Source organism: Asterias amurensis, chromosome 2 (assembly GCF_032118995.1).
Source record: "Asterias amurensis chromosome 2, ASM3211899v1".
Taxonomy (NCBI): Eukaryota; Metazoa; Echinodermata; class Asteroidea; order Forcipulatida; family Asteriidae; genus Asterias; species Asterias amurensis.
The window spans coordinates 23,978,757-24,002,156 of record NC_092649.1 but is presented as its reverse complement, the minus strand read 5'-3'; the positions used below and the strand labels follow the sequence as shown (position 1 = coordinate 24,002,156).

Below are 23,400 nucleotides of genomic sequence, written 5' to 3'. Positions count from 1 at the left end.
TTAAGCTACGGCTACGGCTAGATTCCCGCGTCACCATGCGTTGAGGTATAGGAAATCCTAAGGAACACACTTAACAACAGCCGTAGCCGCATAGAGTATTGCTCTATGGTAGCCGTGGCTGTAGCTGCCAATTCGGAAACGGCCTGAAACTAAACCATGCGTGGAGGAACCACTTCGCCCCAATCATCTTGTCAATATTGCCAATATGGGTAATTGGACAACTGACCTCAGGCCAAATTGCCAATCACACATGGCAACATTCATTGTTTATCAACAACAGTGTACCTTTGTAATGAGTAAACCTGATTGAGCCAACCAAATACTATTGTAAAAACCTTGAGCTTTTGTAATTCGTTTAGGCGATCGACGCAATGACGTCACGAACTGCCCCGTGCACGCATCTGCGATTCCCGGATTTGGTTGTCACTGCGTTGTGTAGATGAGTCGGTATAGATCCCTGACGCGCGTAGCTGTAATTAATTGTAAAACCAAAATGCACCTGCCGCCATCGTTTATAAAATTGGGTTCTTCGTCATGTCAAATTGATACTCCTTTATGTGAAATTAGGTTTGGTCATGGTTTGGTTAACATTTATTTCAAAAGTACTGAGAAACTCAACCAACAGAACTCAAAGAGCGGAAGAATTCTCAACAAACAAAAACGCACGCCCAAATGCGGCCACTGTGTTGTGAGGTCGACAATGCCACAAAGATCGAAATGCGATGTGTTGAACGCTATTTCCGGAATGGGTGACGGTTATATGAGAGCATCCAATCATGGAGGTAGAATTAAACATCCAATGTTGTCGATTTTGGGCCACTGTAGAATCCGATTGCAAAGAGGCCTATTCTAAGGGGTTTTTAACCGCAAAATTTGCACAAGTTGCCCTATTAAGTTCCATGGGTAACTTGGACACCAAAGATATCTCCATTTTAACGCACACAAGCTTGGAATTGTATACGCCTAGCCTGTAACTGCGGACCTCCTAATGTCCCTATTTTGTTTATACTTGTTTGCAACAGCTCCCATTGGTTTTGTACACGTTTTCCAATCGCGGACCTTTCCCGAACTGTTGACTCTATTGTTTTTATTTTGTTATAGGGCCCGGTTTGAATGTGAACACCTACACGCAGCAACCAAGCATACTGATTAGAAGGTATCCTCACCACCATCAAGCTTTACCTCTCAATGACCTTGCATACTCATGGGTTTCGTTGAAATCGTTTAATTGAATTCACTTCCATTGAATCGCATGTTGAGTAATCCTTAATTACGGAACTGGACAAAAATAATGTTAAGTTGGGACACTGTAAACATAACACATTATACAGCCGCATAGTACTTTATCAAGGTTATATTACCCAATGCGGCTAGTTTAGGGAAAGATCAGTTTTGGGGGAATTGTGTTTTGAATAAAGAGAAAAATGTAACAGTGTGTGTTATTCCGCTTCGGTAAATACCCTCCCATTGCATAATACTGTTACCGGGTTATGTGGGTTGGCCAAAGGATAATTCCTTCCGATATCTATGGACTGGTTACCTCCATTTATACACATCGTGGTCACTAATAACAACCATGCAAACCGGAAACTTGGTTGGAGGTCGTTGGACTCCATAAACTTCCCGTAGTAACCAATTCTAAATTTTTAAATCTTCAAGAATATTCGAGAACTTATTTTAAAGTCTCTCAGCCGCTTGAGTAGCCAATCAAGTACATTTTGTTTACAACTTAACTTCAGATTTCTTTCCATCTTGTTGGCAAGTCAGCCGTTCTGAGAAAGACTTCATCGGGGGCCAATTTCATAGAGCTGATTAAGCAAAAAAATTGCTTAAGCAAGAAAATAGCTGGCTTATTTTACACATGTTACTGGCCAAAATTTCATGCCATGTACATTGCTTGTGACTGGTATTTAGCTGTTGTTTACTTAGCATAACAATTGAGTGGGGTCTTGGCCAATAATCTGATTTTACTGAGCAAGGAATTCTTTGCTTAAGCAGAATTTTTTGCTTAAGCACCTCCATGAAATTGGGCCCAGGCCTGACGCCCTTTTGGGGAAATTGAAAGCACACAAATATTGGTGCAACAATAATTATTTTTATGTTGGGATACACCAAGTAAGAAGACATGGTGTTCATTGCATTTAAGCATAACACCGGCAACTGGTGAATTCTAAATTAAGGGAATCAATGTGTGGTGAAGAGGTTTTCAACTAGTGGTTTAATCCCAACGAGGCCTGGTTCTTGATAATTTTACCGGGACAAAGTCGAGGTAAATTATCAAGAACCAGGCCTCGGCGGGTTTAAACCACTAGTTGAAAACCGATTCAACACACTTTGATTCCCATTTATAAATACCTTTTTGGTTTAAAGGTGTAATAAAGTAAGAAACTCTGCAGTAAAACTTATCTGTTTCCGAGTGTTGATGAGCTCTGTATGTTTCCACCTCCATGGTATGTTCAGTATACATGATGAATGTACATGTACGATGTCCGTACGCGTGTGTTTTCCGGTTCCGTTCGTGCGCATGCGCGTATAGTCTTGGTGCATATTCGCTGGTTTTCCTTTCACACACAGCGCGGCCAAATCACCGACAGCGCCTGCATCGCTCGTAACAAGAAACGTCTTGCATCAAGACTAGCGCGGACAACCGGTTATAAACACTGGTCATTATCAACGGTTTAAACACCCCAACGTGACACGCTCTCCACCAATAGGAATAGCAAAGCTGTCTGGGGTGTTTATGAATAAACGTTTATAAATTAAGAGTTTTGCTTAGGAGAATTTGCATACTGATGTCTACTGGTTGTTTGTGTACAATGTTCGCGATAAAAGTACAATAAGACGGTGTGGAAGACGACCATACACTAGGGCCCAATTTCATGGCTCTGCTTACCGTAAGCAAAGAATCGGCGCTTGCGGAAGCAGTAAATAGCATCAATAATTGTATTTCTAAGTTTAGCGGGAAATGCTGCGTATGCTGGTTTTTTTTCCTCATGATATTTACAAGGTTTGTGGACTGAAACTTAACAGATAAGACCCCCAAAACACGGATTGATATATACTCGGGATTCACAACATTTCTCACACATTTATTATTGTTGACAAATTTTGTTGGATTATTCTGTTTTATTTTTTATAACAAAACCTTCTAATAAAAAGCAAACAGCTGCCAAATTGATTATTAAATTCAACTAAACGTGTAACAAAATTGATCATCGGGGGGGGGGGGGGTAAACGTATTGCATTTAAAATGTTAATCTATTGAATTAAATTACAATCAAACAAATCTACATCAGACAAGTTATCTTCTGGAAAGTTACAATAAAATAATGCTTACATTTTCTAAAGAAACATTTTTAACGAAGAAATGTTTAGAACCAGATTACAGTAACATCCCGGGAGTAAATAAATTATATTTCAAATGGGAATAAATCAAAACATTAATAAAATCATATAGTCCCGATGTACACATAATGCCTATATTATGACCCTTTCTAGGAGGAGCTTGTGGGCCTAAAGTGTAATTTTTTTTAAACGGTTAAACTTTAAAGACTTCCAACAGCGCTATACTTCAACTCTCTTACCCATCGACTGTTTGCCACTCACGGTCACTTCATGAAATCTAAAAGTCATGTCACACGAGGCAATTTACAGGCAACCAGGTCCAGGCAATCTCCATGAAAAATATCCATTTACATTCAATGTTGGAAATTATAAGACATTGTTAGACAAATTAATACTCCAGTGCATACCAAAGTACTCCTGTAGCATGCACTGTTGTAAGTTGTCTTTAAAAGTTGCCTCATGTGACAAGACCTAAACGTTTACAAAACGGTTTAACTTTAAAGATTAACTTTCCCCCAACGCCAGAGGCGACTTCAACTCTCTTACCCAGACTATTTGCCAAATCTCTTCATGAAATCCAAAAAGACAGTTTTTAATTAAAAGCACATGTATGGTCAAAAGATGGGTCTTCTTTTCCCCCCGGAACCAACATTGGTCATGACTTCCGTTCGTCGAGCGAGTCCCGATGGGCCGGATACAGCCGCGGCTAGCCGGGGCGTCCCGGCTCCCTCCCCCCCCCCCCCCCCCCCCCCAAGGACGGAGAGCGAGCAACACGGTTTGAAAAGCCAGGTTTCAGAAGTCACGATTCGTTCCTCCCACGTTCTTTTTCCATGAAAGGACTCGATTTAGTGTAGCTCCAAGTCTTTGTTCATGTTGTCATCTGTATTAATTGGCTATCAATCAAGCTATGTTCCATCGGTGAAGCTCTTTTTTTTTTCTTTCACAAAGACGGCACCGTATGCAACAGAAATTTAATTATGTTTTGGCAGTGTGATTATTAACTTCATTAAACCTGGAAGCTAACTTTCTCCAGAAGACGAAAGGGGCATACTGATCGAAATGTCGAGTTGAAACCTACGGTTCTTTTCAGAACCAGCCCTACTCAATTAGAGTTATCATTACATTGTGATAAAGCAATTAACCATAATAATTTGGATTGTATAAATAAATTATACTTGAATGTTGCTTGAAGATAATTTGCAACTTTAAAAAAGTATGAAACGAGTAATTTGGAGTAATTTGGAATTTTATTTGTAATAATATTTAAACGACAACAAACCAAAGCCAAATAGCAATAGAACTAATTGGTAACACATCACCGTGTTGAAATATTTGATGACGCATGCTATATAAATTTAAAGGCATCTTCGTTCATCTAGCTTTTGGTCCCTTTTTGTTGTGCCTTGAACTCGCTAATCAACTTTTGCAGATATATCATTTAATTTTCACCGTGAGGTCCAGGACGCTGGGGCGGTATCTGTTGGCGGTTTTGCCACCCTACGCTATCCTGCTGGCGCTGAATCATATCCAGATTGGCGAAATATTGCCTCAGGATCTCAGTGCGTTCAGCCCTCAGGAGGATCGGTGCGTTGTCCGGGCAGCTTCGAGCGGGCTTGTCCTGGTAGTGTCCATGGGGTCTGAATGCCGCTGTCATCGGCCGGTGGCGATGGTACTGACCAGGCGGTTTCATGACCTCCTCATCACCATGCATCGAATCCACAGCTGCCGGTCCGTTTCTCCTGTTGTTGATGAACGAGTCTTCGTCAATCTGTCTACCGTGATTCGTCGCTCCTTTCAGGTTGTCGTAAGCCGCTCTGAGCTGGTTCAGTTGCCCCATGGTCTCGTTGTACTGCATCTGGAGCTGGGAGTAGGTCTGTCCCCACTGTTGCATGGCGGTCTCGTGGTACACCTCCCACCGGCTGTTAGCGTGATACTCGGCAGCCTGTATCTGCATCAGCAACACCTCTTGCTCGGAGTTCCTCTGCAGAGCAGAGTCTTCCTGATCGCTTCTTAAGGTAGCGATCTCTTGCCGGAGTTTCTCGAGCTCGGCATCGTACTGCTTTGTACGGAGATCCTCGTCACAGTGTGGTTTCTTAGTGTGTGGTAACGTCTTGGCCTTTTGTCTGCATTCCTCAAGAGATACCTTGTGTCAATTAAATAAACAATAAAATATATACTCAAATACTATACAACAAAATAAATGCAAGTTAATTTAATTATGGTTTCCTATGTCCTCCCGCGACCATAAAAAAAACCTACAAAACTATTTCAAACTCACATAATTATTGACTCAGTAGGCTATGCAACACGTGGTATCTCTGCAGTTTGTCAGTTTTCAATACCAGTTTTTGGTTCACGGATAAAAACGCAAGAAGCAAGTTTAAGACGACCTTACCAAAGAGCCGTCCACATCAGAGACGTGGCTGATGTTGTGACGTTCTAGTGCATCACCAAGACAGTCAATGTACAGCTCGATCCTTGCACCCCATTCCTTCAGTAAAGAGGATTCTCCTTGCACTTCCTAGTATACACAGATATAACGATCGTTATGAATGTAGGAAGAAACTTAAATAAATAGTAAACTTGCGGGTACAACCATGTGTAAATCTCTGTTGTGCGAGTGTTGCTTCTGAGAAGAACCGGTTTGGTCTCTCAAATGAATTTGGATAAGGGCCTTGTCACACGAGGCAACTTTTTACATGCAACTTGGAGGCAACCAACTGCAGTGCCTACAGTACCACTTTTGAAGTAGCACATTTTTATTGGGTAATTTTTCGAACATTGTCTTAACGATCAACAATAAGAAATGTGTCAGTATTTAATGTGAATGGATTAGTTTCGTGAAGATTTCCTGGAAGAGGTTGCTCGTACATTTACCTCGTGTGACATGGCCTAACGCTAGAGGAAGAATAACAAAATCCTGCTCAGTCTTAGTATGAACTATAAAGGCTGCTTAAAAGTGAAAAGTGCGCGCGGGAATGCTATCATTGGCTGAGAGCCTACCACGTTGTTTGTCATCAAAGATGGTGGCCAGTGACGTCATGTGCAATCAATCTATTATAACATTGCCGATTTCAAGGTGTGATAGTAAATATAATTATTTCTACTATAAAAAGAAGAGTTTTTTAATGTTGAGTGCTACACTACAACACTACGAAATTGGACCAGCTGATGTGTGAAGCAAACGTTTAAGAGCAATTTTTTCAAAAATGAATAATTATGTGAGGAGATCTGCGTTGATGTGTATTCATAATCTTTATTGTCTTCAACATCTCTCCCTGAAACAATCTCTCCCTGTTTGCATAGAGAAGACAAAACTGAAAATGACCGTCCCCTATGTTTCAGTGACCACGTCTTGTGTCGTTTTTCTTACCGAGAAAATTAACACGACGGTATAAATCTAAGGCTCGTGTCACACGAGGCAATTTACATGCAACCAGCTCAAGGCAATATCCAAGACGAAATGCATCCACAGTTGAATGTTCAAATAGTTTTCATTGGAAGGTGAGACATTTCGTATTTGAAAATTATCCATATGTGCTATACCAAAGTGCTCCTATAGCATGCACTGGGTTACCTCAACGGTTGTCAGCTGTACAACTTTCCTCGTGGAGGAAATTTACAGGTATAGTTCGAGGCTAGAGAATCTACAAGAAGAGTAATGCCATTCGAATGTTCACATAATTTATCATTGTTGGGGATCGCAAGAAAATGTTTGAAGAAATTACTCATGTGCTACCAAAGTGGTCACTATGCAGCATGCACTGCTGTTGGTTGCCTTTAAAGGGACAGGTTGCCTTGAATTGGGTTCATGAAAAACGTTTGAAACCATTTGTTATGAAATGTACATGGTTAGAAAGATGTTTTCAAAGTAGAATATAATGATCCACACAAATATGCCTCGAAATTGGGTGGGTTTCTTATACTTTGCGAACTAACACGGTCGGCCATTTTATGGAGTCCAAAACTTGACTCCACAAAATGGCGTACTGCCGTGACGTGTAAGGAAAACCATGCAATTTCGATGCATGTTTGTGTGGACCATTATATTCTACCATTTTAATCTTTCTAACCATATCGATGTTATAACAAACGGTTTCAAAGGCTCTTCATGGACCAACTCGACCGATCCAAGGCAACGTGTCCCTTTGAGGTTGCCTGTAAAAACTTGCCCCGTGTGACAAGGCCCTATAATATGAGTTCCTATTTCAGCGAATGTTTCCTTTTATTAACATGAGAGCGTCATCAATTATTACCACAAGTCTTAATTTAGTCTCGTCTGGAGTTAGTTGTTTATAATTTCCAGAAGACTGATGGGGAAATGGTTTGGAAGTCTCGGTGATGATTAACGAAGATGTCTCCACAGTCGTCTTGGACTTAAGAGTGAGAGTAATTTAAAACCGTGCATTGATGAGCATGTTTCTTTCTTTGATGGTCCGGATTTATTAGAAACCTGCACTGTTTCATTCATGATTTATGAATGGTCGATGATTAGAGAAGTTTAGGCCTATACATGACGCACTGCATTTTTAGTCAATTCGTGTTTGGCTATGTTTTTTTATTTTTTATTGTTGTCCCGTCCTCCTTTTGTGTGGTGTTTTGTTGTGGGTGATGCTTTTGCAATAATCAGAATTTGCTTTTGCTTCAATGTTTTCCAATGTGTGACTTTAAAATGTTTGAGTGCAATCTCCTTATATAATTATACTTTTATCGTTGGCAGGTGTTTGGTTTTACACGACGACAGTTTTTGTTTTAAAACCTTGACAGCCATAACAGCTCCTGTCCAACTTGTAATCATTAGGTATGTCTTAAGATTTAAAACAAATAAATAAATCAATCAATCAATAAAATTTTACCAAGGGTTTAAAGGAAGGTTGTATTAAGGAAATATTATAAGACCATGTGCAACTTGTATTGTAATCATTATGTTATCAATATAGTCTAAAAGTTTAAAAAATAAAAATAAATAAAATACAACATAAATTGTTCCAGGACACAATGAACATCAAAAGCCCTTCAGTTTACCTCTAACTTGAGCTGCAAGTAGTCCACCTTCTCCTTCAACGCCTCAGTATCTTCACCTCCATTGTCGACTGTATTCGTTGAGACGGATCGACGTGAGCCACCCGGACCTTCCCCAGGGCCAAGCGGTTGCAAATCATCGCCTTCTTCGCACATTATTAACTTTTGCAGCGTAATATCACAATAACAACTTGCTTTATCTTTTAGAGAGAAAAAGTCTTTCGTATTTTACAAGTTTCGCTCTTATGTTTTCCATGTTTTTCCTTCACGCACGCACTACAAAATGTCTAAACAGGCGCACATAGAACTCGGAAGACCACGTGGTACATAACAAAGCGCGCACCTACACAGCATGCATGACGCGCGGGGAAAACTAAGCACCGAGTTCATACTGTGTGCAAAAACAACATGGAGGAATTTATAATAGGTGCGTTCGTTTAGCTTCCCTGGGTCGACCCCGGTGTGTGGCGTTTTTTTTTTTACCAGGACGAACGTGAGTTATTTTTGAACACACGTTCGTCCTGAAAAAAAAACCCACCACACACCGGGGTCGACCCAGGGAAGCTAAACGAACGCACCCTATAGGTTTTCCAAATACATCAAATTCAAACTATGCCCTGCCACATGCCTAATCGACCAAACTTGTAGAACAAAATTGAGATTGCACCCGTACGTAAACCTGTTTAATTTATTCACAAGATAATTCCAAAATTACACCTTACATTATGTACATTCTAGCATCCTCAATCTTTGAGCATGCTTTGAAGAATGGTTTGGCGTCTCCAATCCAAACTTGTTCACTCAATGTAACAGCATTTTCGATAGCAGAATCATTGAACGTTCAAAATCGACTAAATTACTCCAACCTCGCGCAGTCTCGCTCAATCTTTAAGTAAAGCTTAGCAAACGTTTAAAGGATATTGGATTTGTTAACACAAAACAGAATTTCCACACATTACATTAAACTTACACCGTTTGAAGATAATGGTATTTAGAAGGCTTCCCTTAAAATACATACTTGCTGAGGTGGTGTAGTTTTTTGAGAAATGAGTAAAACAATGTTACGAAAATTCGTTTTACGTGCTTAAATAATTTTCGTATCCCGAGACCTTAATTATGTTCGCGACTTATTTTCTAACAGTGTCTCTCAAACTCAAATTTGGGGAGAAATACTTACATCTTGTTCCGTAACCATATAACTTCGAAGTGAAATGATTCTCAAAATGCTTTAAACTACCGAAAGATGATGTTATTATTATTACTGGTTTATTGTAAAAAAAAAAATTAAAAAAAAAAAAAAACATGTTTGTCGCAGTCCAAAGACTGAATAAAAATACAGATTGTGGGCCTACCTCTAATAATGTTTTTTTAAATTTACATTCTTTACCAAATGTATACCTCCCCTTTAAGTTCAAAGTTTAACAACTGTATAACAGGAATCTGTAGGAATTGGAAACTCGAGACGGTAAAATCACTCACTCGTGTTCAGTGACAAAACAATTCATTAAATAAGACCTCCAAGCCACTTGGCCTATAAGTACCACTTTATCAATTTAAAAAATGTGTCCAGGGTTATCCTATATAGATATTATCAATAAATCAATTTGAAAAATATTTATTATAATTATTTTTAATCCGTTCACTGTGCGTTTAAAGCCCCCCCCCCCAAAAAAAAAATAAATAAAAAATAACAATCTTATAATCTTGGATGTTCATCATTTTTGTTCTCGTTTTTAAATTTCAGAGTTCCTAAATGAGCAACTAAATAAACAGTCTTATGGGATTTGAAGCATTGCAGAGGTATCAAATATGCATGTTTTTCTTTTAATGCGGTAACACGAAGTGTGTGTCTACTTGTCAGGTAGAGTTTATTCTTCAGAGAATTGTATGGCTATAAAAAAAAACACTTCAATGTTTCGTCCTTGAAGTCGCTTTAGAAGAATAAACAAATAAGGCAGTTCACTCTCCACTTCTTTTCAAAACTCACTTTCAAAGAGGCATTTGGAAAACTGCCAAAATATTTCTGATTGAAAAACGTGGGATCTTTGCCAAGTTCAAAATTTGACCGGTAAGGAGCATGTTGTTGTGACAGGAAGCGTGCCGTGGTACACCTCGAATTATCGGCCGGAAGATACTTCTCCGGTCCGGTCAATGCGAGAGGGAATCCGGCAGTAATGCAAGGTTGATTAGGGCATGTACATATAGGCTAGTTCTACATCCATGATTAGGGGTCTGTGATTACCACAAAAAAATCGAGAACAGTCGAGAGGAAACACCAAGGATGAATTTTCGTCAATAGAGGGATAAATGGGAAAATTAATTTAAAGAATTAATATTATAATTAAAGGCAAATTAGTCGTTTGTTTTTTTTTGAAACGTTTGGTTGTTAGTATGCCTATCATTTGTAGGTAAGGGCGGTTTAATTCCATAGAGTAGACACTAGGCCTATTAAAAAAAAACCAGCAACAACCAACAACCGCATATCTTCTTATATGTTTACAGCAATCATGGTAATCTACGTTGTATAACTTTGTGTAAATTATGTAGATTCAGTATCCTTATTTAATCGGGTACATGAAATTATTTATTGAATTAAAAAAATTGAAATTGCTATAGTGACATTGTGTTCAACAAAGGAGACGTATATTCTTGTTAAATTGTTTTAGTGGAAAATAAATCAATTGAAAAAGAGAATCAATGTGTGCTGAAGAGGTTTTCAACTAGTGGTTTAATCCCAACGAGGCCTGGTTCTTGATAATTTTACCGAGACGAAGTCGAGGTAAATTAGAACCAGGCCACGGCGGGTTTAAACTAGTTGAAAACCGATTCAACACACTTTGATTCCCATTCATAATACCTTTTCAGTCAAAAAACGTCAACACTTTTTGGTCAAAAGGTAAAATAAATGCAAAATTTTTAATTGTTCAATAAAGTAAGAAACTCTGTAAAACTTATCCGTTTCCGAGTGCTTGAACTCTGTATGTCTCCACCTCCATGGTATGTTCCGTTCAGTAGTACATGTTACATGCACATGTACCACGTCCGTACGCGTGTGTTTTCCGGTTCCGTTCGTGCGCATGCGCGTATAGTCTTGGTGCAAATTCGCTGGTTTTCCTTTCACACACAGCGCGGCCAACTCACCGACATCGCCTGCATCACCCGTAACAAGAAACGTCTTGCACCAAGACTAGCGCGGAGCCTCCGCTCACAGTCGGTTATAAACACTGGTCGTTATCAACGGTTTAAACACCCCCACGTGACGCGCTCTCCACCAATAGGAATAGCGAAACTGTCTAAGTTATTTATGAATGAACAATTACAGAGTTCAAGTTCATCTCTACCCAACTTCAATTACTCTCCTTAATTGAACCACGAGGGCGTGAAACTCACTATGACTGATAATACTTCATCAAAATATGAAAAGGGAATCCAGAGATTGTTTTCTAATTTTAGGGAACCTGTTGCCAGTGATTTAAGTGTTCATTTGTTTGGCTAAGCTGGATTGGCTTTGTTTAAAGGTTAAGTACACACAAGCACCTTTGGTCGTTGCAAATGTTCGATTGATTTTAACCATATAATATCAATGTAGAAATAGGCCTATACAATAATACTAATCAGACAAAAAGTCGCAGAAGCATTTTTAGATATCGCTGAAAATTTGGGGCGCTATTCCCAAGCTGGGAGAATTATCCATAATTGGACAACACAATCTGAGATACGTAGTAATGTTTCTCAGATTGAAATATTTTAGAATCCCTCTCTCTAAAACAACATTCTATTGAAGAGAATTGTTTCTTAAAGACAGTGGACACTATTGGTTATTGTCAAATATCAGTCTTCTCACTTGGTGTTTCTCAACATATGCATAAAATAACAAACCGATGAAAATCTTAGCTCAATTGGTCGTCAAAGTTGCGAGATAATAATGAAAGAAAAAACAACCTTGTCACACGAAGTTGTGTGCTTTCTGATGCTTGATTTCGAGACCTCAAATTCTAAACTTGACGTCTCGAATCAGATTTGTGGAAAATTACTTCTTTCTCAAAAACTACGTCACTTCAGAGGGAGCCGTTTCTCACAATGTTTTATACTATCAACCTTTCCCCATTACACGTAATCAAGAAAGGTTTTATGATGATAATTATTTTGAGTAATTACCAATAGTGTCCACTGTCTTTAAAATGTTAAATACATTATTAACAGCTGCAATGCTTCCTAACATTGATTTCCATCCTCCATGTTTCTACCAAGTAAAGTTTTACGGTCATTCATTTTGGAGTATTTACCTAAGGTATACCCTCCCTTTAAGTCACAATACATTTAAAAAGCTTTTTTATAATCTATCAGCAATTTGATTCTATTAAAGCCATTGGACCCTTTCGGTACAGAAAAAAAAAAAAAAGTTCACAGATTTACAAATAATTTACAGGGTTTACAGAAGGTAATGGTGAAAGACTTCTCTTGAAATATTAGTCCATGAAATGCTTTACTTTTTGAGAAAACGGTAAAACAATATAAATTCTCGTTAACGAGAATTACGGATTTGTTATAAACACATGTCATGACACGGCGAAACGCGCGAAAACAGGAGTAGGTTTTCCCGTTATTTTCTCCCGACTCCGATGTCCGATTGAGCCTAAATTTCCACAGGATTGTTATTTTATATATAAGTTGTGATACACGAAGTGTGGGACTTGGACAATACTGTTTACCGAAAGTGTATAATGGCTTTAAGAATAAATTATCGATCAAGAACATTTTTTGGGATTAAAAGAAATTTTAACCAGAGCAGGATTTGAACCAATGACCTCTGGATTGATGTGCCGGGGGACTTCCAACTGAGCTATCTAGTGCCAATGTCTGCAGTTTCCCTTTTTTGTCAAAATTTACGATACAACCTGGGAAGCAGCAGCAAAGAGAGCACCTAAATGGGATGCAGCTAGTAAATTTTTCTTTTGGTTAACCCCAACCTATTTAGAAGTTACCCTGTTTCCCTCGTGGTAATAACTCAATAGTGAAATAGCCTTAAAAAAATTCCTGACAAACAAAAAAATTAAAATAATAATCAAAGTATTTATAATACGCCTTTTCTAAAGGCTATAAAGCGCCAATTATTTGTACTGCAAGGTGAGTGGGACAAAGATTTCTTGAAATTAGGAGACCTAATCCTTAGCACACCATGTACCGTATTTTCCTGCGGATAAGACGCTCGGCGGACAAGGCGCTACGGTTTACAAGGTGCTACGGCGCATACAGCAGGCACAGCCAGGAACACCTGCATATGTTGGGATACACCAATTGAGAATACTGGTCTTTGACAATAACCTGTCCAGCCGTCGATTTCACCAAACTCTTCCTAACTTAGGATTAATCTTAGGACTTAGGAGTAGTTGAGTTCCGTATTCAAAGGGGTTGGACGCTTTGAACCCATCCTAGGTTAGGACGGGTTACTCGTCCTAACTCGAGTTAGGATTAATCCGAGAGTTTTGTGAAATCGGCCGCAGTGCTTTTAAGGGAGAACGCTGACTCCATACCCATGTTTTTCTTAGTCAATATCTTCCATGTTAGTATACGGGATTTCATCAACAGAGTCTTTAACACATCCTTCATGTACATCACGATTATCTAGAGATGACTTGTCCACTACCTCATCCTCCTTCTCATCGTTGTCTTCTACATCCTTGTCTGGCTCGCCCCCGTGCCCCCCGGCAGCATTGGCTACCTCCGGCCCACCACTGCACTCCATGGGTGGGTCTGCTTCCAGCGGGCATGGTACGTATGGGATGTATGGCTGACGGAGCCGGTAGAACAGTAAATAAGCAGACTGGGCGCAGACATTCTTGTCGGAGATCAAGGAAACATGACTGTCATCAAACAGGCGCCATTCTGTAATAATGATAAAAATATAATCAAATATTTAAAGCGTGCATTATGTGTTGGCCTCAAGGCGCTTCACAGATACAAAACAATAGCAAACATGTAAGTATAAAGTAAGCCAAAATACAGTTTGCAAGAAACAAGTTAAAACTATATACTATATAAGCAAACAACTCTAAGCCTATTTTTTTTTTTTTTTTCAACAAAACCTCAAAAAATGGAGAAGATAAAAACACATAACATTTACAGTAGAAGGTACATAAACACATGTTTGAGGAAATAGGATAACCCTGAAACTCATGGACGACCCCCTACCCTGGACCATCGTCGGATTTACCAAGCTTACCCTGTGTTTTGGATATTGGAAAGATGTGGCATTGAAATTAACACACATGTATAGGAACGAACAGGAGTCAGAGCTGTGTTCCAAACCTTTCGTTTTTAAACACAGGTTGAACAGCCGTTCCTACAGTCCTACACATGCCAGTACATTGCAATGAATAAAAGGCCTTTTGACATAATACAAATTCTTTCCTCATAATGTAAAATTAGGTTTCAGATCATTTGCAAAACACCTACTACATTGGTAATGGAGTCAGTGATATTGAGTTTCCTTTCATTCAGAACCCAAAAGCCAACCCAAAAGCCTGCCCCAAAGGGGTCTGAAGATAAAGTGTTCTTGTCATATAGTCATTAGCATTATCAATAAGCTTTTGGAGACGATCAGTACAAGTATAGAAACAAGAAATAGTTGTTTCAAACTTAAAATTTTAAAACCTTTAAAGGCAGTGGACACTATTGGTAATTACTCAAAATAATTATCAGCATAAAACCTCACTTGGTAACGATTAATGGGGAGAGGTTGATAGTATAAAACATTGTGAGAAACAGCTCCCTTTGAGGTGACGTAGTTTTCGAGAAAGAAGTAATTTTCCACGAAATCGACCATCTAAACGCACACAACTTCGTGTGACAAGGGTGTTTTTTCTTTCATTATTAGCTCGCAACTTCGACGACCAATTGAGCTCAAATTTTCACAGGTTTGTTATTTCATGCATACGTTGAGATACACCAAGTGAGAAGACTGGTCTTAGACAATTACCAGTAGTGTCCACTGTCTTTAAAAAAAACCTCAAGAATATTTGATAATAAGCTAGTTTATGAATGAAGGAGCAGACATACCATGTTCATTTTTCTTCCAGCTTTCTACACTGGGGAGGCGACCAATGGCGGTATAATGACCACCTAAAATTCCTCCATGGTGATTAATGACCCCGTAAAGGTCATAGATCGGAGGGACAGGGCCCTTCACTCCATGGCAGTACGGCGACAAATCCAGACCCCTGAGACAAAAAACCAATCAATCAAAACTATTTAAAAACAAACTATAAACAAATCTGTTATTTTAAGATGTTAAATTTGCTTTGGGGATACACAATGGGTGCATTCGTTTAGCTTCCCTGGGTCAACCCCAGTGTGTGGCGGTTTTTTTCTCCAGGATGAACGTGTGCAGATAATTACCCAAGTTTAAATTACGAGGACAAATCAATTCAATTCAATTCAAAAAAGTTTAAACATCCTCAATAGGTAATTACATCAGTTGGCCATACAACGACTTGTAAGGGCCGTCAGAACATTCATATTGCTTAAACAAATATGGACGCAGTATTAAGATTACCTGACTGGATAGCGGATCATCTTATCAATCTTATCTCTCCAGATCATGTTCTTAAAGGAGAATCTTTTAAGTTGGATGATAAGAGAAGATGGCAGACGCCAAAGAGACATTTGCTTTGTTGCCTCACGGTGTTCCTTGCACTGTGGACAGTACCTTCAGGTGAAACAAAGAAAATAAACTAAGTATTTGTGTAGCATTTTGCATCAGGGATAAAAAACAATATACACCTCGGGTTTGCAAGACACTGATGTATAGTTAACAATCCTTATAAACAGCATTATTTTAATGATAATAATAATAATTTATAATTTTGTTTAAATGCTCTGAACATAGAAAATACACAATAAAAATATACCTATACGCCGCTATTACATTAATTTAAATGAATAAAGGAAACAGCAATCAAATTACTTTAAATATGAGCAATTACAATGTCATTTACCACAGTCAAAAAAGATTAGAACCATTAAAAACATAATAAAAACACACATTCATTTTGAAAACAGATGAAAACAACAAACCACAAAAATAACTCACAAGGAGCTTAGTGCGACCCGACATTTCTTATATTAAAAAACAGGAGAATTTAAAGGACATTCTGCTTTTTAAAGATTACATTCTGAAGTCCTGAATCTCATTTCTACTTTGTGTTTCTTGTAACAAAATTTCTGTTATAAAAGGGAGGATAACTTTCCGTATGGCGCCACCTCCTTTTCGCTCATTTTTACAAAAAGGGACATCTCATTGAGGTAAATTAGATACTATATTATTTCATATTGAATGGAAAAGTGGTGGCACCATACGGAAAATTCTCCTAAAGTGATCTTGTTGTAGCGAGAGTCGATTGATCACAGAGATGCCACAAATTTGTTAAATTTTTATGAAATTTTATTGAAAGAGTCTGGTGGTCAGAACTAGGACAAATCTTTTAGCAGGCGCAATGAGTTGTGAATCACCAATCATTCATACACCCAATGGATTCACATACTCCATCATTAAAATCCTTACCATGCTTCGTCTGGTGCCAGCCTCTCAGGCTCAGTGAAGAGGTTAAGGCAATGGTCTAGGCTGGTGCTCTTCTCTTCTTCATAGTGTTCATACACAGACTCATCTTCTGTGTATTCCTATCGGTTGAAACAAATTGTAAACAGCCTTTCAATGCTATGCCAACAGAGGGCGGTGTCCACAAACAAAGTGTGCACAAAGATAAAATGTCAAATAATCAATTTGTATTTGTACAGGAAAACAAATTTCATAATAACCTTCATGGAAATTCTTATTGGTTTGAATTTGGGTTTGAATATTTTCCTACAATTGTTGCCTTTCTATTTATTTTATTTTTTTCCCGGGGGGGGGGGGGGGGGGGGGGTGTAGATCACAGCCCTTACCAATTAAAATGGTCTAATAGGAGCACAAGCCATGACTACAAACTGCATTTTTGTATCAAATAAACTGAGGAGACCAACTTATCACAGGTTTGTTATTTGATGCACATGTTGAGTTACCCCGAGTGAGCATACTGGTCTTTGACAATGACCAAAGGTGTCCAGCTGCCTTTAACCCGAGCCCTGGAGAGTGTCGCTGGACTTTCCACTTACCAATGACTTAGATTCCACCAGGACGTGATTTTGCATCTTGGGATCATTCCTCCAATCCATGGACAGGAAATCATAGTGTTTGATGTTAATCGGTGTATCGCCTGAGACCAAGGGAGAATCAAGAAACTATACCACAAAGCTTCATACAAAACTTTATATATTCAATCAAAGGAACAAACAAAATAAATTCTAAAGTTTATCACAAGCAGTGACAATCCTGATATTAGATTCAATACCTTCTGGTGGCCCGAGAACAAGACAGAAAAGGGAAAACAAAGGATCTCCATAGGGGAATTCTAATGACTGGGGTGCTCTACAAAGAGTGTGTACTAAGGATGTGAAGTAAAGGGAACAAAGGAAAGAACAAAAGATGTATCCACATGGATACAAACAACAGAATGTGTGTCGGTGACTCTTTACAACGTACGAGAGCACCATCTGTTTGGGTACTGGTTACTTGTGGTTCCAAAGATTGCATGCAATTGTCTGTAATTTATCAAAGAAACCACCTTCTTGTGCTACAATTCAACTAAATCAACATTTGTTTCCATAATGGTCAGAAACGGAGAATAATGAACAAATTAAGTACAACTATTCAAGTCAAAGACAGTCCAGAACCGATCAAGAAAATAACTTGTGAAAATGAAATGGATTTTGTTGTTAATGTAATGGATACGGAGCAAACCAATAAGGGGGCATTTAAGCCAGAAAGGCTTGTTTTGAAATGCCTGACAAACACAAAACAAAAATCAACAAATAAACAAAAAATTGCAATCTTACTCTTAGAGGAGGAACAAATAAATACTAAAACGAAGGTGGCATAATAACAACAATGAGGACAGAGTTTTGAAGATAAGGAGCAAGCAGGACTGCACACAAGAAAGGAAACTAAGCGGAGTGTCAATTTACAAATGGGGCAGTTACTTGCAGTCAATTTGCCTGTTATGACCACCCCTCCCCCCTCCCCTGCTTTACTGAACTTACCTCTGTCGGAGAGTCGTTCCCCATTATGGCCGATCGAACCATGTCCTGACATATGAACTGGCTTGATGAAGAATGGCGGCATTGTCCTCTCCGGTAACTGAGGTTGACCGTGAACAGTTGCTGAAAATTTCAAAAGAAAACATTTCAAGGTAAGTCAGACCAACATACCTTAGTGACCAATCAAGGGTCCATTTCACAAAGAGTTAGGACTAGACCCAACTTTTAAGGACTAGTCCTAGGAGATATTAAAAACTTCAGGCTAGTCCCAAGTTAGGACAGTAACTCGTCTTAAGTAGGTTTGAAACTTTGCATGGTGGAAATACGATATGGAGAGGTTTGCGGTAACACCGTGTAATGACTATCTCTAATGAGTTGGGGTGGTTCTGAAAAGAGCCGTTGGTTTCAACTCGACGTTTCGATCAGTATGCTCTGATCGTCTTCTTGAGAAAGCTGGACTCTGATGCTGCTTTAGTACTGTGGAGGCGGATTAGCTTGGTGATCTTAACTCGATATAAGATTAGTCTTAACTCTTTGTGAAACTCACCCCAGGGCCCAGCACTTCCAACCTCCTACAGGCATTTCACAGGGTACTATGAATGCAGAATTGTGTGTTAAAGACACTGGACACTGTTGGTTATTGTTGGTTATTGAAGACCAGTCTTCTCACTTGGTGTATCTCAACATATGCATAAAATAACAAATCTATGAAAATTTGAACTCAATTGGTCTTCTAAGTTGCGCGATAGAAATTGAAGGAAAAACACCCCTATCACATGAAGATGTGTGCTTTCAGATGCTGGATTTCAATACCTCAAAATCTAATTCTGAGGTCTCGTAATCAAATTCGTGGAAAATTACTTCTTTTTCGAAAATATGTTACTTCAGAGGGAGCCGTTTCTAACAATATTTTATACCATCAACTTCTCCCCATTACTCGTTACCAAGTAAGGTTTTATGCTAATAATTATTTTGAGTAATTACAAATAGTGTCCAGTGTCTTTAAGCAAGGAACTAAACTCAAGCAATGTACACTGTACATATGACTAGTAATTTAAGGTTGTGGGTTTGAATCCCACCCAATGTTTATGACTGGAACTTAAGGTCATGGGTTCAAATCCCTCCCAAAAGACTTGCCTGTAGGTTTTTTTTCCACAGAATTTGGGAAAAGTACTAAATATACAGTGCTTAGTACACATTATAAAACAAACTATAGTCTTAAACCCCAATGCAAAATTAACATCTATTTTTCCATCTATTTTTATGGTAATTAAAGTGCTTAATGTTTTTTTTTAATATTTTACAATATGCTTTATAGGCCTACAGGGCACAATATCACAATGTAAAAAGCTGTCAAGCTAAAAGATCGAGCCGCCCTTATACGTTTCTTTGCAATAATATACACTCAATCTTTACCTTTAGCGACACCATCTGCTGTTTTCTGTTTGGTGCCGTCCGATTCACCGTCCACAATAACCTCTCCTGATGCTACCTCACTAGAGCTAGTCTCACCCTCCATCGATTGCACATCTAGTTCTACCCTATCCTGTGAGTGGGCTGGACCAGCTTCATCCCCTTGCCCCCTACTCGGTGTGGATGGTTCAGCCATTTCACTTGCATCAGAGGGGGGTTTGCCAGTGGGAGATGCAGCAGAGTTCGGTGGCTTACAGGTAGCTGTTACCGGTGGTTGGAATATGTTTGTAGAGTACCTATGAAGTATATGGGAATCGATTGTTTAAGAAGAAACACCCTTGTCACACGAAGTTGTGTGCTTTCAGATGCTTGATTTCGACACCCCACAATCTTATTTTGGTCTCAAAATAAAATTTGAATATTTTGGTGGAAAATTACTTCTTTCTCAAAAACTACGTTACTTCAGAGGGAGTTCAACAGCTCTCCATTGCTTGGTACAAAGTAAGTTTTTATGCTATTAATTATTTGGAGTACCGGTAATTACCAATAGTGTCTATCGCCTTTAAAGATAGTGATGGTAGAAAGCTTCCCTTAAAATATTACTTGCTTAGGTGCTGTAGTTGTTGAAAAAAAAGTTAAACAACTTCACACACAAAAAATGTTTGTCTCAGTGAGCCAAAAATTATTTTAGCATGTACGCGTGTACAACAGATTGTACAACTGGGTTCTTTTACATGCATTAAACAACACACTGGATCTACGGCTTTATGTCTCATCTGAAGGATGCAGCAATAATCTTGATAAAGACACACCATGACTCTCTGCTGATCAAAAGCACCAGTGATCGAGTCCAGAGGTCTTATCCGTTCAGCCACAACAAGCCATATTCCAGGCCCTGGAATTCACTTCCTGAAAACCTCAGGGAAATACACAACATCTCCCTCTTTCAGCAGCAACTGAAGACACACCTGTACACGCTTGCTTTCCCTACCATTTGAGAATTCCTTCTTTTTCAACTTTGGCCGGTGCCTTTGAGTGGTTTTATATCAGACTACAGTGCACCTTTACAAATGCTGTGTTATTCTTATCGTTATTATTGGGTGCGTTCGTTTAGCTTCCCTAGGTCTCCCCCGTGGTGCTCACTCGGGTGAGCCCCTGACAAGAGCTAAACTAACGACCACTCACCGCTCTCTTAATGACGTCGTTTACCTGGGGCCAGCCCCCAAGTGACCCACTCCACAAGCAGGGCACTGGGGGCTGACCTGGGTGAGCCCCTGGAATGACATCAAAAGCTATTCGAACGCACCGGGGCAGACCGGGGATGACCAAGGGAAGCTAAACGAACGCACCCAAAATTAATATTATTATTACCTTGCATACGCCTCCATGGCCTGACTGAGTCTTGCATACGTGCAGTGAGAGACAGGAAGGCTGATAACGAACGGACATCCAAGAGGTTCAAGATCACGTCTGCATGTCAGGTTGTGGGTTGGCCAGTGTTTCTTCTGACAGTTACTATACAAGTAGTCCGACAACAAAAACAATTTAACAGATGTTAAAGGCACTGTGCACGTTTGGTAATTGTCAAAGACCAGGGGCTAATTTCATACAGCTGCTTAAGCAAAAAATTTGCTTAAGCACGAAAATAGCTGGCTTATTTTACACATGTTACTGGCCAAAATTTCATGCCATGTACATTGCTTGTGACTGGTATTTAGCTATTGTTTACTAAGCATAACAATTGAGTGGGGTCTTGGCCGATAATCTGATTTTACTAAGCAAGGAATTTTTTGCTTAAGCAAAATTTTTTGCTTAAGCAGCTCTATGAAATAAAGCCCTGTGTTCTCACTTGGTGTATCCCATCATAAGCATCAAATAACAAGCCTGTGGAAATTTGGGCTCAATTGGTCATCGAAGTTGCGAAAAAATGATGAAAGAAAAAACACCCTTGTTGGACGAATTTGCGTGCTTCCAGAAGTCTTTTAATATTTTAGTGAGAAATTACATCTTTCTCAAAAACTACATTACTCCAGAGGGAGTCGTTTCCCACAATGTTTTATACCATCAACAACTCTCCAATGCTCGTTACCAAGTCAGTTTTTAAGTTAATATTTGTTTTGAGTAATTACCAAACGTGTACCTTCCCTTTAAAGCTTTCTCCACAAGACGATCAGAGCATATCGAAACGTCGAGTTGAAACCAACGGTTCTTTTCAGAACCACCGCAACTCATTTAGAGATAGTCATTACATGGTGTTACCGCAAACCTTTCCATATAGATGTTAAATTTGCATTGGGGATAAAAATGTTCATTTTTGTGTTATGCATATAAACCAAATGTGTGTGATGACGGTGTACTCAGTACTTCCCCCGAGCTCTGTGAAAACAAATCACAGGCATATAATTCGGGTAGGATTCGAACCCATGACCCTTGCAATGGTAGAGCAGTGTCATACCAATCAAGGAGGTGTACTTACCGATCACAGTAGCCTGCTCTGTAACACTTGGTGCAGTGTTTCAGGGAGTGATCCGATTCTCTTTCTTTCCTACAGTATGAACATCTAGCAGCAGGAGGTGGCATCATCATCCGCTGGCACAGACAAACAAACACAAAAGTTATAGATATCAATATCAACCACAAGGGAAACTGACTGGGTAAATTTTGAAAAGTTATAGACTAGAAAATTATGATCTTGAAATTATTGTGCTTAATAGGTATTGTAAATTAAAGACACTGGAAACTATTGGTAATTGTCAAAGATAAAATAACGAACCGGTGAAAATGTAAGCTCAATTGGTTGCCAAGTTGCAAGATAATAATGAAAAAAAAAACACCCTTGTCAGACGAGGTTTTATGCAAACAATTATTTTGAGTAATTACCAATAGTGTCCACTGCCTTTAAAGACAGTGGACACTATTGGTAATTGTCAAAGACTAGCCTTCACAGTTGGTGTATCTCAACATATGCATAAAATAACAAATCTGTGAAAGTTTGAGCTCAATCGGTCATCGAAGTTGCGAGATAATAATGAAAGAAAAATAACCCTTGTCTCACAAAATTGTGTGCGTTTAGATGGTTGATTTCGAGACCTCAAGTTCTAAATCTGAGGTCTCAAAATCAAATTCGTGGAAAGTTACTTCTTTCTTGAAAACTATGGCACTTCAGAGGGAGCCATTTCTCACAATGTTTATACCATCAACCTCTCCCCATTACTCGTCACCAAGAAAGGTTTTATGCAAACAGTTGTTTTGAGTAATTACGAATAGTGTCCCTTGCGTTTAATAGGTATCGCAAATTAATGCATCACATCTTTCAAATACTACATAGAGAAGTAGGCCCTATTATTATTCAGTTGAAAAACACAAGATTGCTAGACTTGTCAGGTCATGACTACTGGTAAGGGGGCTAAAAACACTGGCCTCCTCAGGCTTGCCATCAAGTGTCAAATTCAAGCCCTGACTCTCATTACCCAATGTAATCTGCTC

The 23,400-nt window shown here is 39.0% G+C and overlaps 2 protein-coding genes across 4 annotated transcripts in view; both read right to left on the bottom strand.

The window, feature by feature from the left end:
* Positions 1-3,402: 3,402 nt before the first annotated feature.
* Positions 3,403-8,659, bottom strand: LOC139934001 (uncharacterized). Its single transcript, XM_071928257.1, has 3 exons — positions 8,371-8,659; positions 5,741-5,866; positions 3,403-5,488 (listed from the first exon to the last, which is right to left on the bottom strand). Exons 1-3 carry the CDS (start codon positions 8,521-8,523, stop codon positions 4,784-4,786), a joined length of 984 nt encoding a protein of 327 aa, XP_071784358.1. The 5' UTR covers positions 8,524-8,659; the 3' UTR covers positions 3,403-4,783.
* A 1,990-nt stretch (positions 8,660-10,649) lies between these two features.
* LOC139954277 (ubiquitin carboxyl-terminal hydrolase 19-like) overlaps positions 10,650-23,400 on the bottom strand; it is a 61,858-nt gene continuing 49,107 nt past the window's right edge. For all 3 annotated transcript variants that reach the window (XM_071954010.1, XM_071954009.1, XM_071954008.1), the window contains 9 exons: positions 22,391-22,503; positions 21,286-21,429; positions 19,918-20,210; positions 18,505-18,624; positions 17,521-17,621; positions 16,931-17,046; positions 15,923-16,075; positions 15,427-15,587; positions 10,650-14,253 (listed from right to left, as the gene is read on the bottom strand). In XM_071954010.1, coding sequence (XP_071810111.1) covers positions 13,913-14,253; positions 15,427-15,587; positions 15,923-16,075; positions 16,931-17,046; positions 17,521-17,621; positions 18,505-18,624; positions 19,918-20,210; positions 21,286-21,429; positions 22,391-22,503 — 1,542 coding nt within the window. In that variant the 3' untranslated portion in view covers positions 10,650-13,912. The remainder of the gene's footprint in view (positions 14,254-15,426; positions 15,588-15,922; positions 16,076-16,930; positions 17,047-17,520; positions 17,622-18,504; positions 18,625-19,917; positions 20,211-21,285; positions 21,430-22,390; positions 22,504-23,400) is intronic.

Coding starts and splice junctions, on each gene's coding strand:
- LOC139934001 (XM_071928257.1), bottom strand. CDS start 8,523: ATGTGCGAAGAAGGCGATGATTTGCAACCGCTTGGCCCTGGGGAAGGT. Junction 5,867..8,370: donor ACTTGCAGCTCAAGTTAGAG/GTAAACTGAAGG, acceptor TGTGTATACTAG/GAAGTGCAAGGAGAATCCTC. Junction 5,489..5,740: donor CTGATGTGGACGGCTCTTTG/GTAAGGTCGTCT, acceptor AATTGACACAAG/GTATCTCTTGAGGAATGCAG.